At 40.8% G+C, this 21863-nt stretch overlaps 1 protein-coding gene across 10 annotated transcripts in view; it reads right to left on the reverse strand.

Moving 5' to 3' along the window:
* Window positions 1-21096, reverse strand: part of BTRC (beta-transducin repeat containing E3 ubiquitin protein ligase) — a 116920-nt gene extending 95824 nt beyond the window's left edge. For 3 of the 10 annotated variants that reach the window (XM_061372522.1, XM_061372518.1, XM_061372513.1), the window contains exon 1: window positions 20921-21094. In XM_061372522.1, coding sequence (XP_061228506.1) covers window positions 20921-20968 — 48 coding nt within the window. In that variant the 5' untranslated portion in view covers window positions 20969-21094. Of the gene's footprint in view, window positions 1-3094; window positions 3164-20894 lie in introns of all 10 variants that reach the window. The other 7 variants (XM_061372515.1, XM_061372512.1, XM_061372521.1 and 4 more) reach the window with 5 other exon arrangements.
* Between the last annotated feature and the right edge of the window lie 767 nt (window positions 21097-21863).

Below are 21863 nucleotides of genomic sequence, written 5' to 3' on the forward strand. Positions count from 1 at the left end.
ACCAATCTAGCAAAGGTAGCATTAAGAATTTCCAGCATAAAACACACTTACAGGTTTATAACTTGGCTTTAAAGATTCTACTCCAAAAGCCAGTGGGAGGCAGAGAGGCTCAGATGAGTGAATTATATTACATACCCTCTGTGATGTGTACTTGCTCACAATGGTATGCAAACAGGAAGAACTAGCTTTAATTCTGAATTTCCATGTTTCACAAGCCACCCAAAATGATTCTTTTAACTTCCCTATTTCTGTAATCAAAATAATGTTTTGTGTTTCAAGCTAATTAGGTTCTTCTGCCCAATTTCAGTTTGGCTTAAATCATAGGTGTCAATACAATGTAGGAATTGGAATGTCATGTCTATTAATCATATTTATACACAAACACTGTCCCCCTCCCACTCCTCAGAAGTCAATTGCAGCTTGTCTTCAAAGGGTCAGCATCTAGGTGATGGGATGTTACAGACTGCTAGCAGCACAACACTGCCATTCGAAGAAAGGCTTAAATGAAGATCGAGGCTTAATAAATGAACTGCAGGTATTTGCCTTTTCGTAAAAGATGAACTCGCAGGAAACAGCTGGATTAACGAGAGCTTTGCAGGTTACTTAAAATGCAGTTCTTAGAGCAACATGTATTTCTGGCCATTGGCATTCTATTTCCTCTAGCCCACATAGGAATACAACACACTGCAGCACAGCAACATTAAACATAAAAACCTAGTAATGGCATCAGTGTGGGCGACCCATGCTCAGGTAGTGCTCAATGATTATCTCCAGTTTAAGTAGGCTGAAAATATTCAAATCGAGCCAGCACTGTTTTTAGGTAAAATTGGCAGGTTTATGGATATTTATAGTATGTGTCCAGTCTTGCAGAACTCCATTTTCTTCCATCTCATCTGTAATACAAACTGCTTTTAGCCCACATTAATACAATGTGTTACTGGGATACTTCTCACACCCTGTATGTCAGGCAGCAGCAGATCAATACTCAGCTATGCTGAGGAAAAAAATCATTATGTTAGGGTCCTGTTTAAAAACACAGACATCAGGAGGATAAACCTGATGCACAGACAGCATTCCATCAGGATGCATGTGTAGATTACTGCCTTTAAATACATCAAAAGTGTCTTTCTTTCCAACATGCAGTTTTAAAGAATCCTACAGGTAGGACCTTTGGTATATATCCCGCAGCAAATCAGTCTCACATCAGAAAAAAAATGTAACTTCCCTGTTCTCAGGAGAGCCCTCTTGATCAAAAGTTTCCACCCTTTGCATCAATCCCCTTACTCATCTACTTCCTGTGGTGAAATCACAGCACTGAAATTGGATTAGCAAAGCTATTTCCATGACAGCACTTGCTGGTGACACAGCTCGGGTTTATAACTTTTCCTTGGATCAAGGAGTAAGAAGATTTAAGCTAAAGACTTTAGAACCAAAACTAAAAATTAAAAGTAAAGCAGCCACAAGGAAAAGGATGAGTACGAGTTCTCTTATTTGAGGTTGCCTGATGTGGAAGTCTCCATGGAAAATTCACTGAATTTAGCATTTTGGGTTTGGTTTGGTGTGTGCCCTCCCCCACCCCCCCCAGTATTTTTCAGTGTTAAAAAAACACATCCCACCTGCATCAGAGCATTGGTAATAACAGAACAGCTACATAATGCTCTTCCTATTGTTCTCCCAACCTACCACATAAGAAACAGAAACTGATACCATGCCCTACAGGTCAACAAACTTGAGCTCTGTGAGACGGTAACTGCAGAGTTGAGACCCCTTTGAGACATCTTGCCTCCAGCTCAACAAAGTTTAAATCAAGAAAACATCTGTTTCAATGTCCCAGCTGACCCTCACTAGCGTGGACTTGGAAAGAGAGAGAAATGGTCTCTCACAGAGAAGCTTCAAAGCATGCTTCCTTCACCTTTGCAACACATCACTCATCCAAAGAAATTGTTTGCAGACATAACACAGGACCCAATGCCTATCATCCAGTAGATATTCACTCTCTTCCCAGTTCCACCCAAGTCAATGTAAGTTGACAACAGTAAGCAACTTGCACAAACAAGTTACTACTTACTACATATAAGACAGTGAGACACAACTGGAGATTATCAAAGGCATCCTCTTAGCACTTGCAATGAAACTCTCATGTTTTAAGGAGTTTTGCTGCTGCAGTTTTCCATTCACTCCCACCCCACTCAAGCAAGTTGGCTCTTTGTTTCTGTTGGGCTCTTGGTACCACAGATGCCTTCACCACCATGTTTCGTCATTTCACAACTCCAGTTGCCACGACAACAGGATGCAGCTTATCTCTGCTGTTTTCATACTTCCAGGTTTTGTTGCCATAACAACACAATCATTCTGGCTTTCTACAAAAACAGCAACTTTAAGTCACATATTCTCAAGGCCTCAGGATTCATCATACATGTATCTTCACGACAGAAGAGATTTGTACAGGCAATTTGTAAATTAAGCTATTTTTTCTGAAGGGGGATTTTTCACTCACAAAAGTGAAAAGCTGACAGCAATTGCTGGAGGCAGACTGCTGAGACATCGAAAGCCTGGCCTTTAATAATAGCCAGAGTAATATAGCACTAGGCGACTTCTGAGTGGGGACTCCCCACAGTGTCAGACTATGTCAAACTGCACAATTGTTATGTGATGTGAGTAAGTGTCCATACTTGTTTCACCCAGGCAGTTCTGAATTAGACACTAGATGCAATTCTCTTGAGTTTTAACCCAGTGGCCTCCCCATTATTACCAGCACCACCATCACCACGCAGCTTTGTGTACGAAAGCCCATTTTAATTCTGCAATTCAAGCTGCTGTTGCAGATTTGTTTTCAGACTCTGACCCTTTCCATTTTCAAGTGACTGCATTTTGAACTTTTTATTTACAGGTAGTGCACATTCATATGACTGGTGAGAAAATGTTATACAAACACAGCATGCATAAACACAGAACAGTGATGGCTATGAGTGGTATCAGCTAGCATGGCACCATAACTTCATTACACCCTCATTTATGTACTTCACTAATGAGACAAGCACAGGTGTCCAACACGGTCCCTCACATGAGATGAATAACAATAATACAGTCCAACCTGCTTTAGCCATGCTTGGTATCCAGAAGATATAAGTTGGAATCCATCTTTTGGCATGTGTATTCGGGGCTAGGAGAGAATAGACATAAAGAGAGAGCTCCTTTTACACTGGGACCTAACTAACCTAAATCTAAAGTCTGGAGCATTTTAAACAATGCAGATTTTTAAGCCATGTACGAAGGTTTCATCCCCAGATTACTTCTTGTTTTCTCCTCTGGTATCAGCTGCTTTAAGAACACTTTTTTTAATAAAGCCACCACCATTTTTACGATTTCCACCATTTTACATTTAAACTCTCTATATACAAGAATTTTTAAGATTTCCACACAAATGCACTTGGATAAGCACAGCCTCTGTGGTGGGTGCAGTAGCAAAGACTAATGGTCATTAATGCTTTTGCCACTACATAAAGCTAAATGGTGTCAAAACAGCAGTAGCCAAGCTATGAGTGTTTTCACAGTCACCATCCTCAACACAGCAGACCAGACATTGGACAACATGAAAAGATTAAGGAAAATCCCTGCAGAGGTGCAGCCTTAATACTGTGGTAACAGGAAGCTACATTTACACACAGCCGTAAATTATGCTTCAAACTGATAGACAAATATCATTTCCTCCCCATTTACTGTTTTCATGCTTTATCGGGTTGAAGAAAAGGCAAGACATCCAAATGCTCTGGAAGCACATAACACACATAGCATAACTTACAGCTAGAAAAAAGCATGGAACAAAAAAAATGAAACACTGCCATTCACAAATGACATTCGTTTGCAGTTCAAAGATATTCTCTCAGTCAAGTGGATTCAACTGCTCCCAGAAAAATTTGGAGATGCTTAGAAAAGCACATCTAAGCCACAGGACCAGCCAGGACATCTGCAGACACCAAGCCCAGAGATTTCAGAATGGCTCTATTCAAGGTGAGTTTAGCCCCATTTGTTCTTGGGTCATCACAATATTTAGTGTGTATAGACTCTGTCTGCCTTGGATTTGTAACACTAAACACCACAATTGGTTGGAGATGAAAAATGTATCACCACTGAATGACTAACGCTTGCAGCTATGGTGGGGAGGTAGTCCAGCCTTGGAATTTGAAAATAAAGGACTAGAACAGACTAAAATTTTGCCTCTAAAGAGAAGTACAAATACAGGATTTTACAGTATACTTTGAACATTAGTTATTTTTGCTTCCCTCCAGTTTGAATTTAAATCCTCCTAAATCTTTCCAAGCAGTACTAAGATTATGCCCTGGTGTCCTAGCCAGTAATCTCAGTTAAACGTGGATTTTAATAACCACCATTGTGCTGATAAATTAAAGTCAAGTATATCTGGTTACTGCATTCACCTGCTGAGTTTGGACTTGCAATGCTTAACACATTAACAAACTGTGTTTTAGGGGACTTCTCACACAGCTAGAAGAATCGTGCTCCGAGACCTAATCCTTACTTCAGCACTAACTTCATGGATGGTTAGTCTCTCTACTACTGTAAAATGAGGACAACACTCATTTAACCCACCTCACAGGTTTGCTGAGAGGAACTGCTGACATTTCTATGTGCTTTGAAAATGGAAGAAACTATATGAAGTGCTACATATCTGGCAAGAACACTGTAGAACCCCACATTTTACTCCTGGTTCAAGTGCTTCAGTTGCTTTGCCAAAGTAGCACAGCACAGTACAGTATACCTATCGAGGAGGGGGAGGACAGGAAAAAAAAGCAAGCCTTCATAAACAAGCAGAAAGAACGACCTTTTGAAATCGCAGTGTCAGGAGTAAAGAGACCTGAATGCCAGTCTTGTATCTGCCCAGGCTCATACAACAAATTGAGAAAAATTGCTTCATTACTTTCTGTTTCTGGCACCTAACCTACAAATTAAAGGATAACAGTCAAGTTTTCTCTTAGAACCCACAGGCTGCTTAACATTTGTAAAGCCCATCAGTCCAGAGTAGTTTGAGTAATTGATTTAAGTCACTGATTTAAACCATTTACTTTGAAGACCCTGGTCCTGCAAATATGTAAGTGTATTAATAGATCTATTACCATCAACAGGATTACACTCATGCAGGATTGTCTCCAATATCAAAGTTAAGACTGTATTTCTATTTAGATAACTCTTACCCATGCAAGTACTTTGTGAATTCAACATAAAGTTGCCCAAGTATTAGCAATAAAAGCAATCAGGACTTTCAGCAGATCAGCAGCTACTGTAAACTCAATTTATTTCTCAGTGCTGACAAGTTAAATACACAAATAGGAGAAGCTAAGACTCATCACATCCCTCAGCACCATTATTTGCAAAATCCTCTCAAGTGTCTCCTCTACATTTGATATATCTACCCTCACCTAAGAGAAAATAAGCTATATAGAAGTAAATTTTACTAGTATGTGGTACGTCACTACCCACATATTGTTACGCTGTTGAAGTGGGATATTTGCACAAGTGAGCCCCCATACACATCAAACACAAGCACTGATAGAAAAGCGTAATTTAATTAAAATCTCAGAGATTCACCATTGGCTAAACTTTTACAACCAATTTCCTAGATTCTGAACTCCTGTGGCTCTCCTGGGCACGCTATGAATGACCCCAGGAATGCATTCTTCAGCACAGACAGGCAATTAAGTGAGTACATCTGGTTAAAATAGTGTGAATTTCAGTATCTGAATGACAGCAGACACAACCTCAAAATGATAGAAGAGGAACTGATACATGCTTGACAATTTAATAAACAAAATATTGCCCCTCTTCCTCCAGCCTATAAAAGATGTCAGATACAGACAACTGCCTTGTTTGAAAGCTGTAGTATTTTATCAGTCAACACTAAAATTTACACAATTATGATCCATTCAAAGCAATCCTACCAGCAATACAATTAATTGCCCAGCAACATCTACTCATTTTTGTACTTTCATGAGCACACGCCATTTATGTGCATGGTTCAGTATCATTTATAAGCATGCTCCAGCATTTCCCATGACTGGAAGTCACGCTTATCAGGTGATTTTCCTCTCTTTTTCAATAGCCATGACAGCATTTGCTTTTCTCAAAAAGTAACTCTGAAAGCATTCTAACTGCTAATTTCTATCATGCCATTTTGTGAATACTTCAAGTTTGTATCTAGGTGAGTGACTAATTTGTAATATAACCCTGTCTCCTTCCTATTCCAAGACATTCACATTCCTTATCGAGGACTTGTTTTAAAAATGAGCCTTCCATCAGCCCAGATGGCTTATTCCACAACCATCAGCAACTTATTCACAGTTCTGAAATGTAATTTTAATCTGTATAAAATGCCTACTTTCTCTGTAACCTTTTTGGTGGCCACAGAACTTATAATTTATATATCACCCACACATTAAAATTATATACATTGCAGTTGTCTATAAACCCATGAGCCAGAGTAGCTTACTTCACTCATCTTTTTTTCTGCAACCCCTGCCTTTTTTCTTTAGTAATCTCTTCTTCCATTTTTAATCCATTTGATTTCTGCAGTTCCTAGCAAGGCCCAGAACAACAGGAAGATTTCTGAGAACAAGTCAGTAATTTAAAATTCAGTGGTACCCTCTTTCCCTTCCCTACAAAGGCTGATTTTTAAGGACATTTAATTACAGGCCTGAGCTCCTATATTCCAAGCCTAAACACAACCCCTGAAGGCTTACAATATTTGAGTCACAGCTGGAGCTGTGGTTACTATACAGTTTAAATATCAGCCTCTTTACTGTGCAATTTGTTTTGAAAATCAAATCAGATGCCGTGTCATAAACAAGTGCTAATTAAGTACTGAGCGGAAATTGGGCTTTTTTGTGCAAGAAGGGTTCTTAAATATCTGCATCTTCACTTCCATAAGAAAGGATAAATACAACAAGAATGATAATTATAAAAGGAAACCTACTCTGGTACTTGCAAGGCAGTACTGCTGCTTCACCATTTCAGCAGCTTCCATGTAAGAAAAAATGAGGGGAAAACCAAGTTGAGAGCTGTATGAAATATATATGTACTAAGGAGCTTATGAATCCGATCATATAACCCATAATGCTTCCTTCCTTTTCCCTCAGAGAGGACATTCACTCTGGGTTTCCATCACATACGATTTAAACAGGCAAGCTAAACCCATCTCTCTGTCACTGCACAGCAATAATGAAGCTACTTGTATGTTCAGCCCTTTTAAGTTATGATCGACACACAGTATTTATTTGACGATAACACTGCATTCATTAGCTATAACACCTTGTTTGATAAATATCAAGTGAAGAACAGGAATAATGCCTTTTAATACTCTGAAGGTTGCCTCTGAGTAACAATATTCACGACTCCATTAACAGGCTCTCGGCTACAAAGGCAGAATTAGATCTGTCAGTCACTGACATGGGAGGGCATGGCCAGTTGCACTGAAGATTGTCCAGTTGAGATGACTTCCACTGCAATGGAAAATATCCCCTGTGGCCTAGAATTTGTTAATGAGTTTGTATGCATTACAGCAATAAATTGCATTCCTACTATAGAATATATGGCCTAAACAGATACCTTACTCCACTGCCCAAAGCAACACTCAAAATAAGTCTCAGTTAGATCTGTGGACTCTTAATAATTCAACAAAACCAAAGACAGGATTTCAAACTCATATTATTAGGAGAAAAACCCACGAGCTCTCTAATTCTAAAGCCCTAAGCTGCCAATATTTTAAGTGTGCCCTTGGTGAGATTTTGTAGATGGAATGAACAAACACTGAGCCTGTTGACTGTTGGATCTCAGTGTGACACCAACTTCTTCAGAAGGACACAGTGCTCTCAAATAGTATGCTCTGACTGCCTGCAAACAGTGAATCACTGCATGCAGTGAACGTGGCTACTCTAGTTCTTTAGTGAATCTGTTTGGAGTATGTTGACCGAGATCTGCTCAAAACCAACTCCCACTGGAGAATGCCTATTTATACACCTTGACAGATAAAAAGACACAAGTTTTTAGATCCTCCAAGAGCAGCAGTTACCAGGAAAGCTACTTTCATAATATGAAATACCTGGATACCTTCTTAAGGGCTCACAAGAATACTAAGATACAGTATTCAAAACCAAAAGGAGATCTGTAACAACACTCCATTAATCTTCAAAGTAACGGCAAGCTCTGCAAACATGCTTACCGTAAGCAGCGTAAAGAGATCCTCTTTGTGCCCATAAGTAAAAACACACTTGATTTCACAACCACTTGACATTTTAAGTCTGAAACTCAAGTCCTACATTCAGCCTTCTTCAAGACTGGTGAAGAAGAAGAAGAGGAAGACAACTGTGGTGAAGAAGAAAGAAGCTACATTTCCCATGCTACTGTCTAAACTTATGCCAGATAAGTATCCAACAAGGACACTGGCATTGATAGTGCAAACATTACGTATACAACAGAAGCTGGAAATTTGTCTAGAGATCAGTAAAATGAAGATAATGACTTTTAAGTATCTTGTCTCTTTTTTTGTAAGTACACAGAAAAGTCTGAAAGCTCACCTGGACTCTAATTTTTCACTGAGATTCAGAGCATCAGGAATGGAGAATTATGTACTTGAGAAAAGAAAAATTTCAGCCAAGGTGAACAAAATTAAGAAGTCTGGAAAACTACAATCTCTGTAATCAGCAAAAGAACCATCAGCACTAACTCCTCTTCCTTATCTCCTGCTGAGTTTTAGGGAGCAGACAAAAAAGCATACAGAAGGGACAGGTTACAAATCTGTGCCAATCATCCTGGAAGGAAATCTGCAATTCACACATTAAGCAGACAAATTTGTAAGAGGAACACTGGTTTATTTTTTCCTAAAGAAACGGAAATGCTTTCAGGAGCAGACTCCCTCATTCAATCTCAACATTTTCTGCTCAGATAGTGAGCTCTCATCTTCTGAGCTGACTCCAGCACTCAAGCCAAACATTTTCTGTTCAATAAAGTAACCAAAATACTTCCTTTTTGCAGAAATGGTCATTCTATCCTAAGTCATTTCCCTCAAAAAGCACTGTGCTACAATTACAATGTGGGACCTATTCACCCATCATAAGTAATTTGGATTCCATAACTAACTGCCTCAAGTACTTACCAAGACATAGTAAATCTCTTCCTGATCTAATGCACTGTACTGAGTTCAGCTCTATGACAGTTCTCAACTCTGTGCAACTGGTACAAGATGCAAATATTCCCTTACTTAGCTTAACTAGGGGAAATCCCTCCTTAAAACTGAAGTACCAAAGAAATCTGCTGTCCTAAGAATGAAGGAGGGACAACAGAAGCAGCTGAAGACACTTAACTGGCAGCCTCGAGTAGCATCCCCATGCACAACAGGTATCTGTAAGGAGACTAACCAAAGTGCAAAATGTTGCGGAAATGACTGGGCATCCCAATCCTTAGAAAATAAAAAAAATATGGCAAAAACCGTAACACAAACAGACAAACAGTATGTCCTGTCTCCCAAGAAAGGAAACCTACTGAGACCAAGTACTGGTAACTATTGCCAAAATCAAGCAGTCACCATGGGATGTTTAAATAAATCTACTCCCAATTTAGAACAAATCAGAATTAGTGCTAGACTAACCCATCTTCTTCTTTAAGAAGATCAGCAAAGTCCAGACAAATTAGAAGTAGTTACAATTTGATAGATGCCATGTAGGAAGTTACTAGTTAAAATTGAGAGGATTAGGATTAATACCAGAGTTGTAAGAAGGATAAGAAACTAAAAAGGGTAAAGGATCACAGGACACTGTAAAAAAAGGAACTAGCAAGATGTACAGAGATTGCTCTTTGTTGAAATCTATTATTAATCTTGAAATTAATGTTAAAATACTCTAATAGCAAAAAATCCCTAACAAGAATTACCAATGTGATAATGAAATTGGCTGAAGTTCAGAGACATCATAAATACATAGGACACAGCCCCTTGAACATGTGGGTAACAGAACCAACACAAGATACACATATATTAAAAAGTAACATTATACCTAACATAAACTAGGAACACAGTAACTGGGAGGAAGAGACCCTGGGATATGTTACTCTTTAGATAATGATGGGTTGCTACTAAGATGCAGCCATGAAGACGGCAAACACTACTATAAAATACTGTATAAAGTGAAAAAAATCCCAGAAGAGAGAAATTGGGATTCTGCTTTTGTACAAGGAATCAACAAAACTTCTCCTAGAATCTTCTGTGAGACCAATCAAATTCTGCAGCTGTTCAGAGAGCTCTAAGAGGATCAGAAGTTACAGGAGATGTCTTATTATGGGAAGAAAATAAAAATAAAAAATGCTGCTTTAGCCTGACCAGATCCAGCTCAGAGGAGAATAGAACTGCTCTCCACAAATACATGCAGATGAACACAGGGGAAAGCTGTTTAAGCTCAAGGACCACATTGGCACAAGAACAAATGAGAATGAATTAGCCATGAATGCAGTTAAACTGGGAAACAAGAATGAGGATCCTAGCTTTCAAAGCAAATTTGGAATAGCTCTACAATGGCGCAGCAAATAAAATTCCACTCAAGAACCCCTTTGAGTAGCTTGCAAAAGGGACTAGAGAGAACACTGTCTGCCAACATCAGACTTGAACCCATGCTCCAAATGCATGCAGAGACATTTCCTCTCACTGACAGGCTCTGTACTGGTTTATGCCTCTGCATACGGTCTTATTTCAAGGTCAGTGAGATAGGATATATAGTAATATCTTCCTGTCAGAAAAAAACTCACAGGACACTTGCGCTTGTTAATAAACAATAGTTCTGACTAAGTACAAGAGCTACACACTTCACTGCAGTCATCCCAGTCAAAAGAACAAAACAAAGGAAAAAGTTACATAAAGAAAATTAACAAGGAATATACATTTTTGTTCTTTGGAACCTTTCAGCAACTGAAAACACCTGTCATATTTGAGAAGAGTGTTAATGTTGTTTGGATTTCTTCAGAAAACTGCTGAGATGCTTCCAAGACCCATCTTCTAAAACAAGATTGATCCATAGTTTCTTGAAACTACACCCACTTCTCATTGTTCCAATTTGCAGGAGATGAATGATAGCTGGCTGCATTTCCCAATCCCGCTGAGAGTTTTGGCACATGAGGAAGGAAGGGCACTAAGTAGACCCAATGAACAACCCCTCTGGAGAATCGCCAGCATCTTCCTAATAGACAGAATTCAAGGCCAACTATCCATAAACTAAAAGCAACTCCAATATAAACACTGCTCCATTCTGCATTGGTCTCACAATAAATTACAAATGATGCGTGTAGCCAGGTACAGTGCCTATAGTGTATGACAGACTTCCATGGTAGACCATTTTTCTTTGAAACAGTTAAAGACTCTTTTGGTTGCTGTATGGGCAAGCCTGGAAACGTTTTCTTTTCTAGTCAGAATACAGTCTAGCCCTGCTTTGTATTTAAGCAAAGGCAGCCACCACCTTCCTCTCAAGTATTTAATCCATCCTCCTATATCTGGAAAAAACCTCAAGAATAACTATGTCCTTAGCTGGAAACATCCAAGAGAGAAGACTCCTGTGAACAAACCAAAAGAATCCACATGCAGATACAAAGCCAGCTGATGGAAAAAACACACCAGAGCTCTGCACTGGCTGCTATTACCCAAAGTCCCTTTCTACAATCTTCTTCGAATATCTTTTGCTCCTGAAAAAGGTGGTTCTGAAAAAGATGGGGCATCTAAACTACAGTTAGAAGTACACTCATTACTGTCTTGCTAATATACAACCGCACTTAAGTTCTTCATTCCTTCACAGCATATCCCCGCAACATTTCCCTTCTTTACCATGGGATGAGGGAAATTAAACCAGCACTAAGGCTTTTTGCTTCTGTTAGTCCAAACTGGTTACTCCAGTGGATTTTGCCAAGAGGTTGCATGGCTCCTGCTCACAGTCTGTAAACACTTCTGTCCTTCCCTCAAGACAACGGGAAAGACCCCTTGCTGAGCTTTCCTATTCTTCCTCATTCTCTCCATCCTGCTGCTCTCATTGAGATGAATGCACAGACCCTGTTTCAACAGTAGGGGGGAGGGAAAATTAAATTGGATGTTTCTCAATTCTTAGTACAGAGGAGAACTAGAAGCAGCCAGAGAGCGAAAAATTGTGATCAATCGTTTGTTTCCAAACAAAATCACTGCGGAAAAGTGAAATCATTTAAAACTAAAAGCCTTCACTGCTGCTTCTCAAACCTTCTGCCACCCCAGCTAACAAATTTGGCTGTGCACACGCAGCTGCAAGCAAGCTGAGCACCCATTGGTTAATGGAACCACAGAACTTGCAGATGAAAGGAAAAAAATGAATTTTAATGCAGTTTTTAGAAATACTTGTCATTGTTTCAGCATTGCCATTTAGTGAATGGGACCGATTTCTCTCTCAGTAGGGGATGATATTTTAATGATGTAACAATGTACTTCCCAGAAGAAAGACAAGCCTCATGAGGCAGATTAAGAATATTCAGATCCCATTAAAATCAGACAGTTTCAAGCCATTTTTAAAATTAATTTTGTTTAATGATAAAATGTGTTATCTTAACAGGTGGCTAGCCAATTGTAAAATTAACCAAAACATGGTCAGAGGCACAAGGCTAGCTATTAGAACTGATTTCTTTTCATTCTGCCTTTTATCATCAGTGTAACATATGACCCTACACAAATTCCTCCAGTCCATGACCCCAGTCAAATTTCTGAGCTTCAGCCTTCTCTTTCTGCAAAGCAAGGGTAGTATTTGTCCAACACCAGAGCTCCTCAAGACTACAGATCAAGAGCCATCAGAAAGCACTGCTGTTTAATCAGCAGGACATATTTAATGCAACTCCCAGGATGTTTATTTTCCACAGTTTCCGGGGGATCATGAAGTTTTTCTCAGCACTACTCAGCATCCTGTCAAGAAAACAACTTCATGTTTGATTGCTTATTAATTGTATTTTAAGCACTTACTACTTAGCTGCAGCCACTGGACTCTGCAATGCTACAACTCATTTTCAGTTTCCACAGCTAAACACACACTGCATTCGACCCTTCTGTGCAAAATCACTTCAAATATATAAATAATACGCCTTGTTGGGCATCTCCTGAATTGTAGAATGGGGAAAATGAGGAAGATCGAAGAAAATACTGACTCTTAGAAACACTAGTTAAGTTTGCTACTGAGAATGCTTAAATATTATCCAGATCTCAGCAGCACACATGGAGGCTAGAGATGAGATAATGTAAGCAGACAAGGAGGTGAGAAAACAACTCATTCCATCTGCATTGTTGAATTTAGCATGAAAATTTTCATACAACAAAATCAAATTTGCTGGTTATGCTGGTCTTACACGTGATTGATCACTTACACCCTAAGTACTGCAGCAACCATTGAGAAAATCAATGTGACAAGAAATGCATCTATACAGAGAAAGAGTGTCAGTGGAATCCTTTCACTCAATTTTCAACGAAAATATGTAACTCCCAGGTATAGCTCCCCTTGTACTAGAAAATAAGTACTTTTCATTAGCAAGTTTTAGGATATAAACTACCAGCACAGTAAAACCCAAAGAAAACAAAACAGTGGATGAGCACCAGTCATCTGACAAGCATAACCAGTCAACGCTTGTATGTCAGGAAATACTTTCTGATCCCCATTTTAAATGTTTTCAGAGTGTGAAGTGAATTTTAAATGAAACTAGAGCATGAAGTTGCCTCTGCCACCTAACTCCTAGACTCAAGTCATTATTTCTCCCACCTCAGTAGCTGCTAACATTGAAAATAAACAAGAAAAGAATGTAACTTCATATTTTCATCTAATTTATGGCCCAGAGATCAGAGCCTGGTTGGCTACTGAAATACTGCAGAGTACTCACCATTTCATTTTTCCTTCATTAAGCACCTCTTAGAGAGGTGATCTCCAAACACTGCATATTCCTATCTTACCTCTGGAGATAATATATAGCCACAGAGTAACCTTACTTTCCTCCTCTGAAGTCTTCATTACCTCTTTCCACATTACACACCTCTGTAGGATGCTGCGAACATCGTGGCTACTGTGTATATCTTGTATCTTCAAGGATTTGTCCATCGTATTTGAAAAACCATGGCAGTCAGGTGAAGTTCCTGATGACTGGAAAAGGGGAAATACAACCCCCGTTTTCAAGAAGGGGAAAATGGATGACCCAGGGAATTACAGACCAGTCAGTCTCACCTCTGTGCCTGGCAAAATCTTCGAGCAGATTCTCCTGGAAGGCATGCTAAGGCACATGAAAAACAACAAGGTTCTTGGTGACAGCCAGCATGGCTTCACTAAGGGGAAACCCTGCCTGACCAATCTCGTGGCCTTCTATGATGGGGCTATAGAACTGATGGACAGGGGTAGAGCAGCTGATATCATCTACCTGGACTTGTGCAAAGCGTTCAACACTGTCCCACACAACATCCTTGTCTCTAAATTGGAGAGACATCAATTTGATGAATGGACCACTCAGCAGATAAAGAACTGGCTGGATGGCCTCATGCAAAGAGCTGTAGTCAATGGCTCCATGTCCAGCTGGAGCCAGTGATGAGTGGTGTCCCTCAGGGATCGGTGTTGGGACCGGTCTTGTTTAACATCTTTGTCGCTGACATGGACAGTGGGATTGAGTGTGCCCTCAGCAAGTTTGCCGATGACACCAAGCTGTGTGGTTCGGTTGATACGCTGGAGGGAAGGAATGCCATCCAGAGGGGCCTTGACACACTTGTGAGGTGGGCTGATGCCAACCTCATGAAGTTTAACCATGACAAGTGCAAGGTCCTACACCTGGGTTGGAGAAATCCCAGGCACAGTTACAGGCTGAGCAGAGAAGAGATTCAGAGCAGCCCCGCAGAGAAGGACTTGGGGGTGTTGGTCGATGAGAAAATGAAAATGAGCCGGCAATGTGCGCTTGCAGCCCAGAAAGCCAACCATATCCTGGGCTGCATCAAAAGAAGCATGACCAGCAGGTCAAAGGAGGTGATCCTGCCCCTTTGCTCTCGTGAGACCTCACTTGGAGTACTGTGTGCAGTTCTGGTGTCCTCAACATAAAAAGGACATGGATGTATTGGAACAAGTCCAGAGGAGGGCCACAAGGATGATCAGGGGAATGGAGCACCTCCCATATGAAGATCGGATGAGAAAGTCAGGGCTGTTCAGCCTGGAGAAGAGAAGGCTGCAGGGAGACCTCAGAGCAGCCTTCCAGTATCTGAAAGGGGCCTATAAGGATGCTGCAGAGGCATTCTTCATTAGGGACTGTTGTGATAGGACAAGCGGTAATTGGTTAAAACTTAAACAGGGGAAGTTTAGATTGGATACAAGGAAGAAGTTCTTTACTGTGAGGGTGGCGAGGCACTGGAATAGGTTGCCCAGGGAGGTTGTGAATGCTCCATCCCTGGCGGTGCTCAAGGCCAGGTTGGACAGAGCCATGGTTTAGTGTGACGTGTCCCTGCCCATATCAGGGGGGTTGGAACTTGATGATCTTAAGGTCCTTTCCAACCCTAACTATTCTATGATTATTGAGGAAACCCTTTGCCTAACCAAATTTTGTGGTTAGAACAGCCTGCTTTATCTTTACTAATGAGAATGATAATTTAGTACCAAATACTCATGAGGAATTATAGCTCTGCTGACTAGCAAATAATTTGCCAAGGCAGATTAGTTTAGCTGCATAAAATAAATATCCACCTGCACATACCAGCACTAATCAGGGCGTGAAATTAAACTTTTTATTCAGTGGGAAATAACTGCTGCAAGGTGGTGATTTAGTCTGGGAAGCAAATATTAAGGTCAGCCTATTCTCTCTGATGTTTATAGTATATATTGCAGTGCAGAGAGCACAGAGCAACAAATTCTGCTTTTTAAGTCTATGAAACTAAATACTTCAATGATGCGACAGCAAATTTGCCATTTGCTTTTCTAATTGCATATATTTAATGGAGCAAAGTGGCTGAAATGAAACATTACCAAAGAAGTGAAGGTGAAGTTACTGAAGTACCAGAGGCCTGCACCAAGAGCAGAAAAATCTACAGCATAAAGTTTGGGGCAGAAGAAAATAACACATTTCCTTTACAATGTACTAGTGCCAACAAATCCTCAAGCTAAGAAGATGTCATTTCAGTTCTATTGGAAAAAAATTATTAAGCATGCATTTAATATTCAAGCAGGATTTTCAACCCTCCATTTAAGAGGCAACTCTCTCCTATTCAACTGATTTACAGAATTATTTTCATTGCTTTCATGCCACCCTTAGTTTGGATATCCAGGTTTATCTGCCACAATGACCACACCACCAATATGTTATTAGGAAGACTACCAGGTTCCCGAAGCAGACTTTAAAAACAACACCTAACAAGTCCTAGGTCTTAAAATATGAGTCCTACATACAGGTTCAGTGGAAACAGAACCACTTTTAATGTATAAACCTTTGTCCATCTGTTCCATATACACACATAAGAGAGAAGGGGAAAAAAAGAGATCCCAAGTCTGTCACCCTTCAGCCTCCAATTATGCTGACTATTCCTTAACAGATTACTTGTCAGTTATGTGGAAGCTCCTAGGGAAAGGAGAATATAAAAATTAAGGAGCTTCAGGGGGTTGTTTCATTAGGAAGAAAAACAAAAACCATCACCAAAACAAAAAACACACCCACAGGTACACTTTAAAAGACAACCAAAAGGTTTTGGTTCTCCTGTGAAACTGGAAGGCCATCGGGACCTCCTAGAATCATGTCACCCAGAAAAAAAATGAAAAAAAAAAAGGGAAAACAGCAATTTGGGGACGAAATGGAATAAAGATACTCATGAAAAGCATTAGTGCCAGCATCTTCCTGTTCACAAGCCAGGAAATTAAATGAAGTTCTGCAACTTGATTCATTCAGAAAAAAAGAGAAAGTGAAACTTCATTAAATATCACGCTATTGCATCCCAAACCATCTTAGATGGGATCCCAAACAGGTCAGGTACAGCTCCAAGCACTGCTAATTAACCAGAACGGAAGTTGTCACTAGTCCATTCAGGAAAACAGATGTTGCTTCATAGAGTTTTGATATTTTTCTTAAATACCTTTCAAAATGAGGAACAAAAAATATGAACTCTTATAAAAGGGCTTTATTGTATTTTTATAGCATATTACATACCTTGTAACAATCATTCTGTTAAGTGTGAATGTCAGTTTTATTTTCTGTCCCTTTTTTCCTGGCTATTTACAAGCTTTGTAAGAATCGTTCCTTAATTAAGTCTAAACATAGTTTTATATAAATGGATTCCTGGAATTAAAAACGTTCAGACTTAAGAAATGATTGTTACAGAGACTGTAACAGGCCGTAAAAAAGAATGCCACTTTAAACAAAGATTTCTCATTTTAATTAAAAAGATAATCATCAGAACATTCGTATACTTAACAGAACCATTTGAAGCTAGTTTGAAAAAATATCTACTATTCTATGCAGGCATATGTAGTTTACTTTATATGATATTTAATCAAAGTCTCAGTTGAGCCTATTGTACTCATACTTTAAACATTATACCTACAGTTTCACAAACACTTTATTCAAATATGAAAGTTACTTATTGAGCACCTCATTCCTGGTAGTTTTGTAAATGGTTATGACAGCAGAAATCCCATATTCTTCAACGCATAAAACCGGAGCTCTGTAAGCCAAAGGGGTTTGGGAAGGGGATCTGTGGTGGGTTTTTTTAAGCTAATGGGCACATTCACTTCCCCTTTTAGTTTGTGCATCAGTCTCTTAAACACTGTACTTTATGAAGACTGTAGTTTTAAATCTGTAGTGTGGAAATATGAAAAGGGGCTGAGGTGAACTGAGACAGGATTCACTCTGGTAAAATCCTTGGTGTACTGGTAGCTGCAGGACTATGTAAGGTACAAGTTCATATTTTAGATTTATGAACTGTCTTTCATTAAAAAAAAACAAAACCAAAACAAACAAAAAAAAACCCCACCACAACAAAACTTTGAGAGATTAAATGTATCATACACGACAGAAAACACTCATTCACCAGCAAAAACAGCTTTCCCTGGTGAGCAGTTGCTTAGCATTGCATAATGCTAATACACAGCAACTTCATATCAGAAATAAATCTAAATCTTAAAACGCAGAAGTAAATTGAGTAGGCAAATGAAGTTAAATGAATTACTTAAACATGACCGTATTAGATTATACATATTGTAGCTGACCACAGATAACTAGGAAACTGGTAGCAGGTATTAGCTAAACGTAATACTGTTTCACTGATGAGTAATCAAGTCAATGCCAGCCAGTAAGAAGGTGGCCTTCTTTTACTGCTATCAAGAAGTGGCATAGACATGAGCACACGGAAAGAACAGCAAAACAAAATAGTCCTTCAAAGCATCAAGTACAGATACTTTAAAGCAAGATAACTTAATTCATAATATTAGTATTCGGTGAAGTCTACACATGACATTTTTCTATTAGAGTTAGACATCAAAATAAAAGTCAAACCAGCAGGTCTGTCTTGCCCAATACCTCGTGACTCAAGAGAGTCACAAGTCAGTGCTCAAAGCCAAGTCCAAAAATCAGATACTGACATTTTTTTAAGGGAACAAAAGTATTATATTCTAAAGATGTACAGGAATACTACCACTAATCCATATCAAAAAGAAAACTATCAAAAGCTGGACACATGACCGGGCTCACACCTCCAAGTGTTATCTGTATATTTACCTCCGATGGCACTTGGGAAAATCTCAGGGAAAAATCAGTAATTAATAGCAAAGCCCACTTCAATCATATGTGAGCCACCTGATAAGGAAGATTTACATGAAGCATATCACACACTTGCCTGAACAAGATAATACACTGTGAATGATTCAGCATTAGTTGAGAGGATGTACAAGCTGATCCACTACCTCTATGTAGATAATTGCACCAATGGCACTACTGCAGTAACCAAGCATTTTCTTATAGGCAGAAACAACAAGGTGCTTCTAGGAGGGCCAAGCTAACACTTTCAACTAATACTTCACGTATCAGGTGTGCCTGTGCCACACCTCCAAGGACACCAGAAGACCCCACCAAGTCTGACAAACACCTTATCAGCATAACTAAAGCAAGAGTCATGTTCTACACAGGCATGCGCTAAAGAAAAAGCTTGAGACATGTTTCTCACTCTCTCCTCAACCTGTCAGCAAAAAATACCCCAAAAATATCCAGAGCGGACAGAGGAAAGCCACATCTTTCATTTAGCTTTTTACAAAAGTTTTGCATACAAGAGGCATTTTAACAGAACATTGAGGGACTTGGCTTAGCTTTTAGTTCTTAGCACAGCCTGATCTTGATAATTCATCCCTTTATCTGGTACTCTTAACAGATGCATCTCCTGTAAGAGCAAGTCACTCTCATGTCTCTCCCTAATGTCAGAAAGCTTTATTGTTGGAGTGGAACCCAGCCAGCTGTAAGATGGACAGGGATTCCCTCAGGTCCTGGGCCCAATCTCACAGAAGAGCGAAAAGGCCCGGGTTAAACACTTGAATGGGAATCTTATCACAGGTGATGAAAAAAGCAGCATATGAGAAATCAACGCAGCAATGCTCACAATGGTGTTTGTCAGGAAAGAAAAACATCTCAGCAGAAACTTTTCAGGATATGAAACTCACTATCTAGAGGCAGGTTGTAATTACCAAGCTTGGCCAAACACAAGTGCAACAAGATCTAGGACACTCCTTTGGCCAATCACACCCCAAAGAGGGTAGTTTATTATTCCTAATTGCTACCTTGCCCATTTAGGTATCCATACCATTTTCCCACTTCACTGAGCTGAGGCTCTATAAATCTGACAAACTTGGCGACTACCAGGAAAAGGGTCAAAAAGTCTCAAGAGAAACAAGTTCTACAAGATTAAAAACCAGAAGCCAAACGAGTGTTTTGAAGCTCAATTAAAAATTACAGATCGTAACTACTGTTTCCTCAGTTTCATTCTGGGCACCTGTTCTGAAGGCTTAATAGAATTGTTTCTTCTTGATGAGCTTTGATTTAATTCTGTACCACTGGAAGCACTAACCCTAAACCAAACTTATAGGAAGTGTTGCCAGTCATCTAAATTATATCCTTAGGAAAAGTTCTGGGCACCCAAAATTTATATTGAATTCAGCTGGCAACTGTTTTCATTTCTAAATATTATATTTCTAGCCAAAACACTTAGAAATATCAACAAATGAAGAGAGGATGAAACTATGGCTTAAGTGCATCGTGCCTCAAAGCAGTCACACTTAAGAGCATCTTTGGATGCAAGTACCCCCAAGGCTGTTTTCCATGGCAAAGGCCAACTCACAGACCTAAAGAATGTAAGTGCTCTTCACATTCACTATCAATGATATGCTGCTGCACCAGCAGGTGAAGGATTTAAGCATCAGTATTTACAGCTTTCATGGCAAAATGGAAGGAAAAACAACATAAAATCGCAGAGTAATGGTGTGTAGTACAAAAGGATAGTCTAAGGTGCATTTATAAAGATAAAACCCCAACAATTACATGCGTGACCCCTCCCGGAGCCTGCGGGCCCCTCTGCCAGCTCCTGCCTCTCTCCAGTTTAACTTCTCCAGCTCCCAGGTGCCACCCGCAGCCCCGACCCCCCCTGCACCACAACAATACTTTGCTACAGATTTGGGGCCCCGCTGCCGGCACTCAGCCTCCTCCCCGCACCCCACTGCACCTCTCGGGCCACGCTCCCCACCCTCCCCCGGCCCAGCGCACCTCACAGGCCCGGTCTCCCCCAGGGGACCCGTCCCCATAGCCCCCCTCTACCTCTCCCCACATCTCTCGCCCCTCCCCCCACACACACAGGTGCCAACCGCCATCAACCGCCGCAGGCCCTCACCATGAACTTGAGGGCTTTCTCCTGCAGCACGGCCTCGGCCGGGTCCATAGTCCTACGCCGGGGCCGCCCCTCCTCTCAGTGGCAGGCCGCAGCCAGCGCAGACAGGAACCTGCGCTGCCCCGCGTCCCCCCTTCCACCTCGGGCCGCTGCCTGCATGGCGCATGCGCCGCCCGCAAGCCCACGGGAAATGGAGTCCCCGACAGAGGCACCGGCCAGGGCCCGTGCAGCCGATCAGGACTACAAAGCCCAGAAGGCCTTGGGGCAGGAGGCACGCCGGGAGCCGGCCGGCGCATGCACCGCCGAGGGAGAGGGGGCCGACGGGAGTTGTAGTAGCATGGGACTGTGGCGATGTAACCGGAGCGCTGGGGCTGGAAGGGAGCAAGGGAGAGAAGCCCTTTTCTGCGGGGACCATGTGGGACATTTCCACCCAGACCTCCCTAGGAGGGCAGCGCTGGCTCCCGAGTCACCCATCAGCACCTCATGTGTGGCTAATGGCGGGGTGCCGGAGCAGCGGGCTCCCCAAGCAGGGCCTCACCCGCGGTTCAGGGCTGGGCTGCTCCCTGGTTCTGCCCCCGTTACACTTCATGGTTGTGCACCGCCGATTTTGAAGTAAGTTGTTACTGGTAGAACATCCAAAACTAATCTTGTGCACGGAACAAGGACCAAAAGTACCTGGTGACTTCCATCCAGAAAGAACTGTGTACCAAACTGCACCTTGTCACGGGATATGAAACTGGGAAACTTCACTGGAGTAGATCAAGTAGACTCGAGGGATGTTTGTTCACATCCATCCTGTAAAGAACATTCCTTGTAAACAGCCTCCCATGGTGCCAAGGTGCCCTTAAACTTAGCTTTATTCTTCTTTTCTGATAATGTTTCTAAATCAATTTCTCCTAAAAATTGGCCCAAGCTCTCTTTGCTGTACCAAGCAGCAAGCAAAAGA

This window comes from Neopsephotus bourkii, unplaced genomic scaffold (genome assembly GCF_033783945.1).
Source record: "Neopsephotus bourkii isolate Nb327-2 ecotype Australia unplaced genomic scaffold, CSIRO-AGI_Nbou_v1 NB_1615, whole genome shotgun sequence".
NCBI lineage: Eukaryota > Metazoa > Chordata > Aves > Psittaciformes > Psittacidae > Neopsephotus > Neopsephotus bourkii.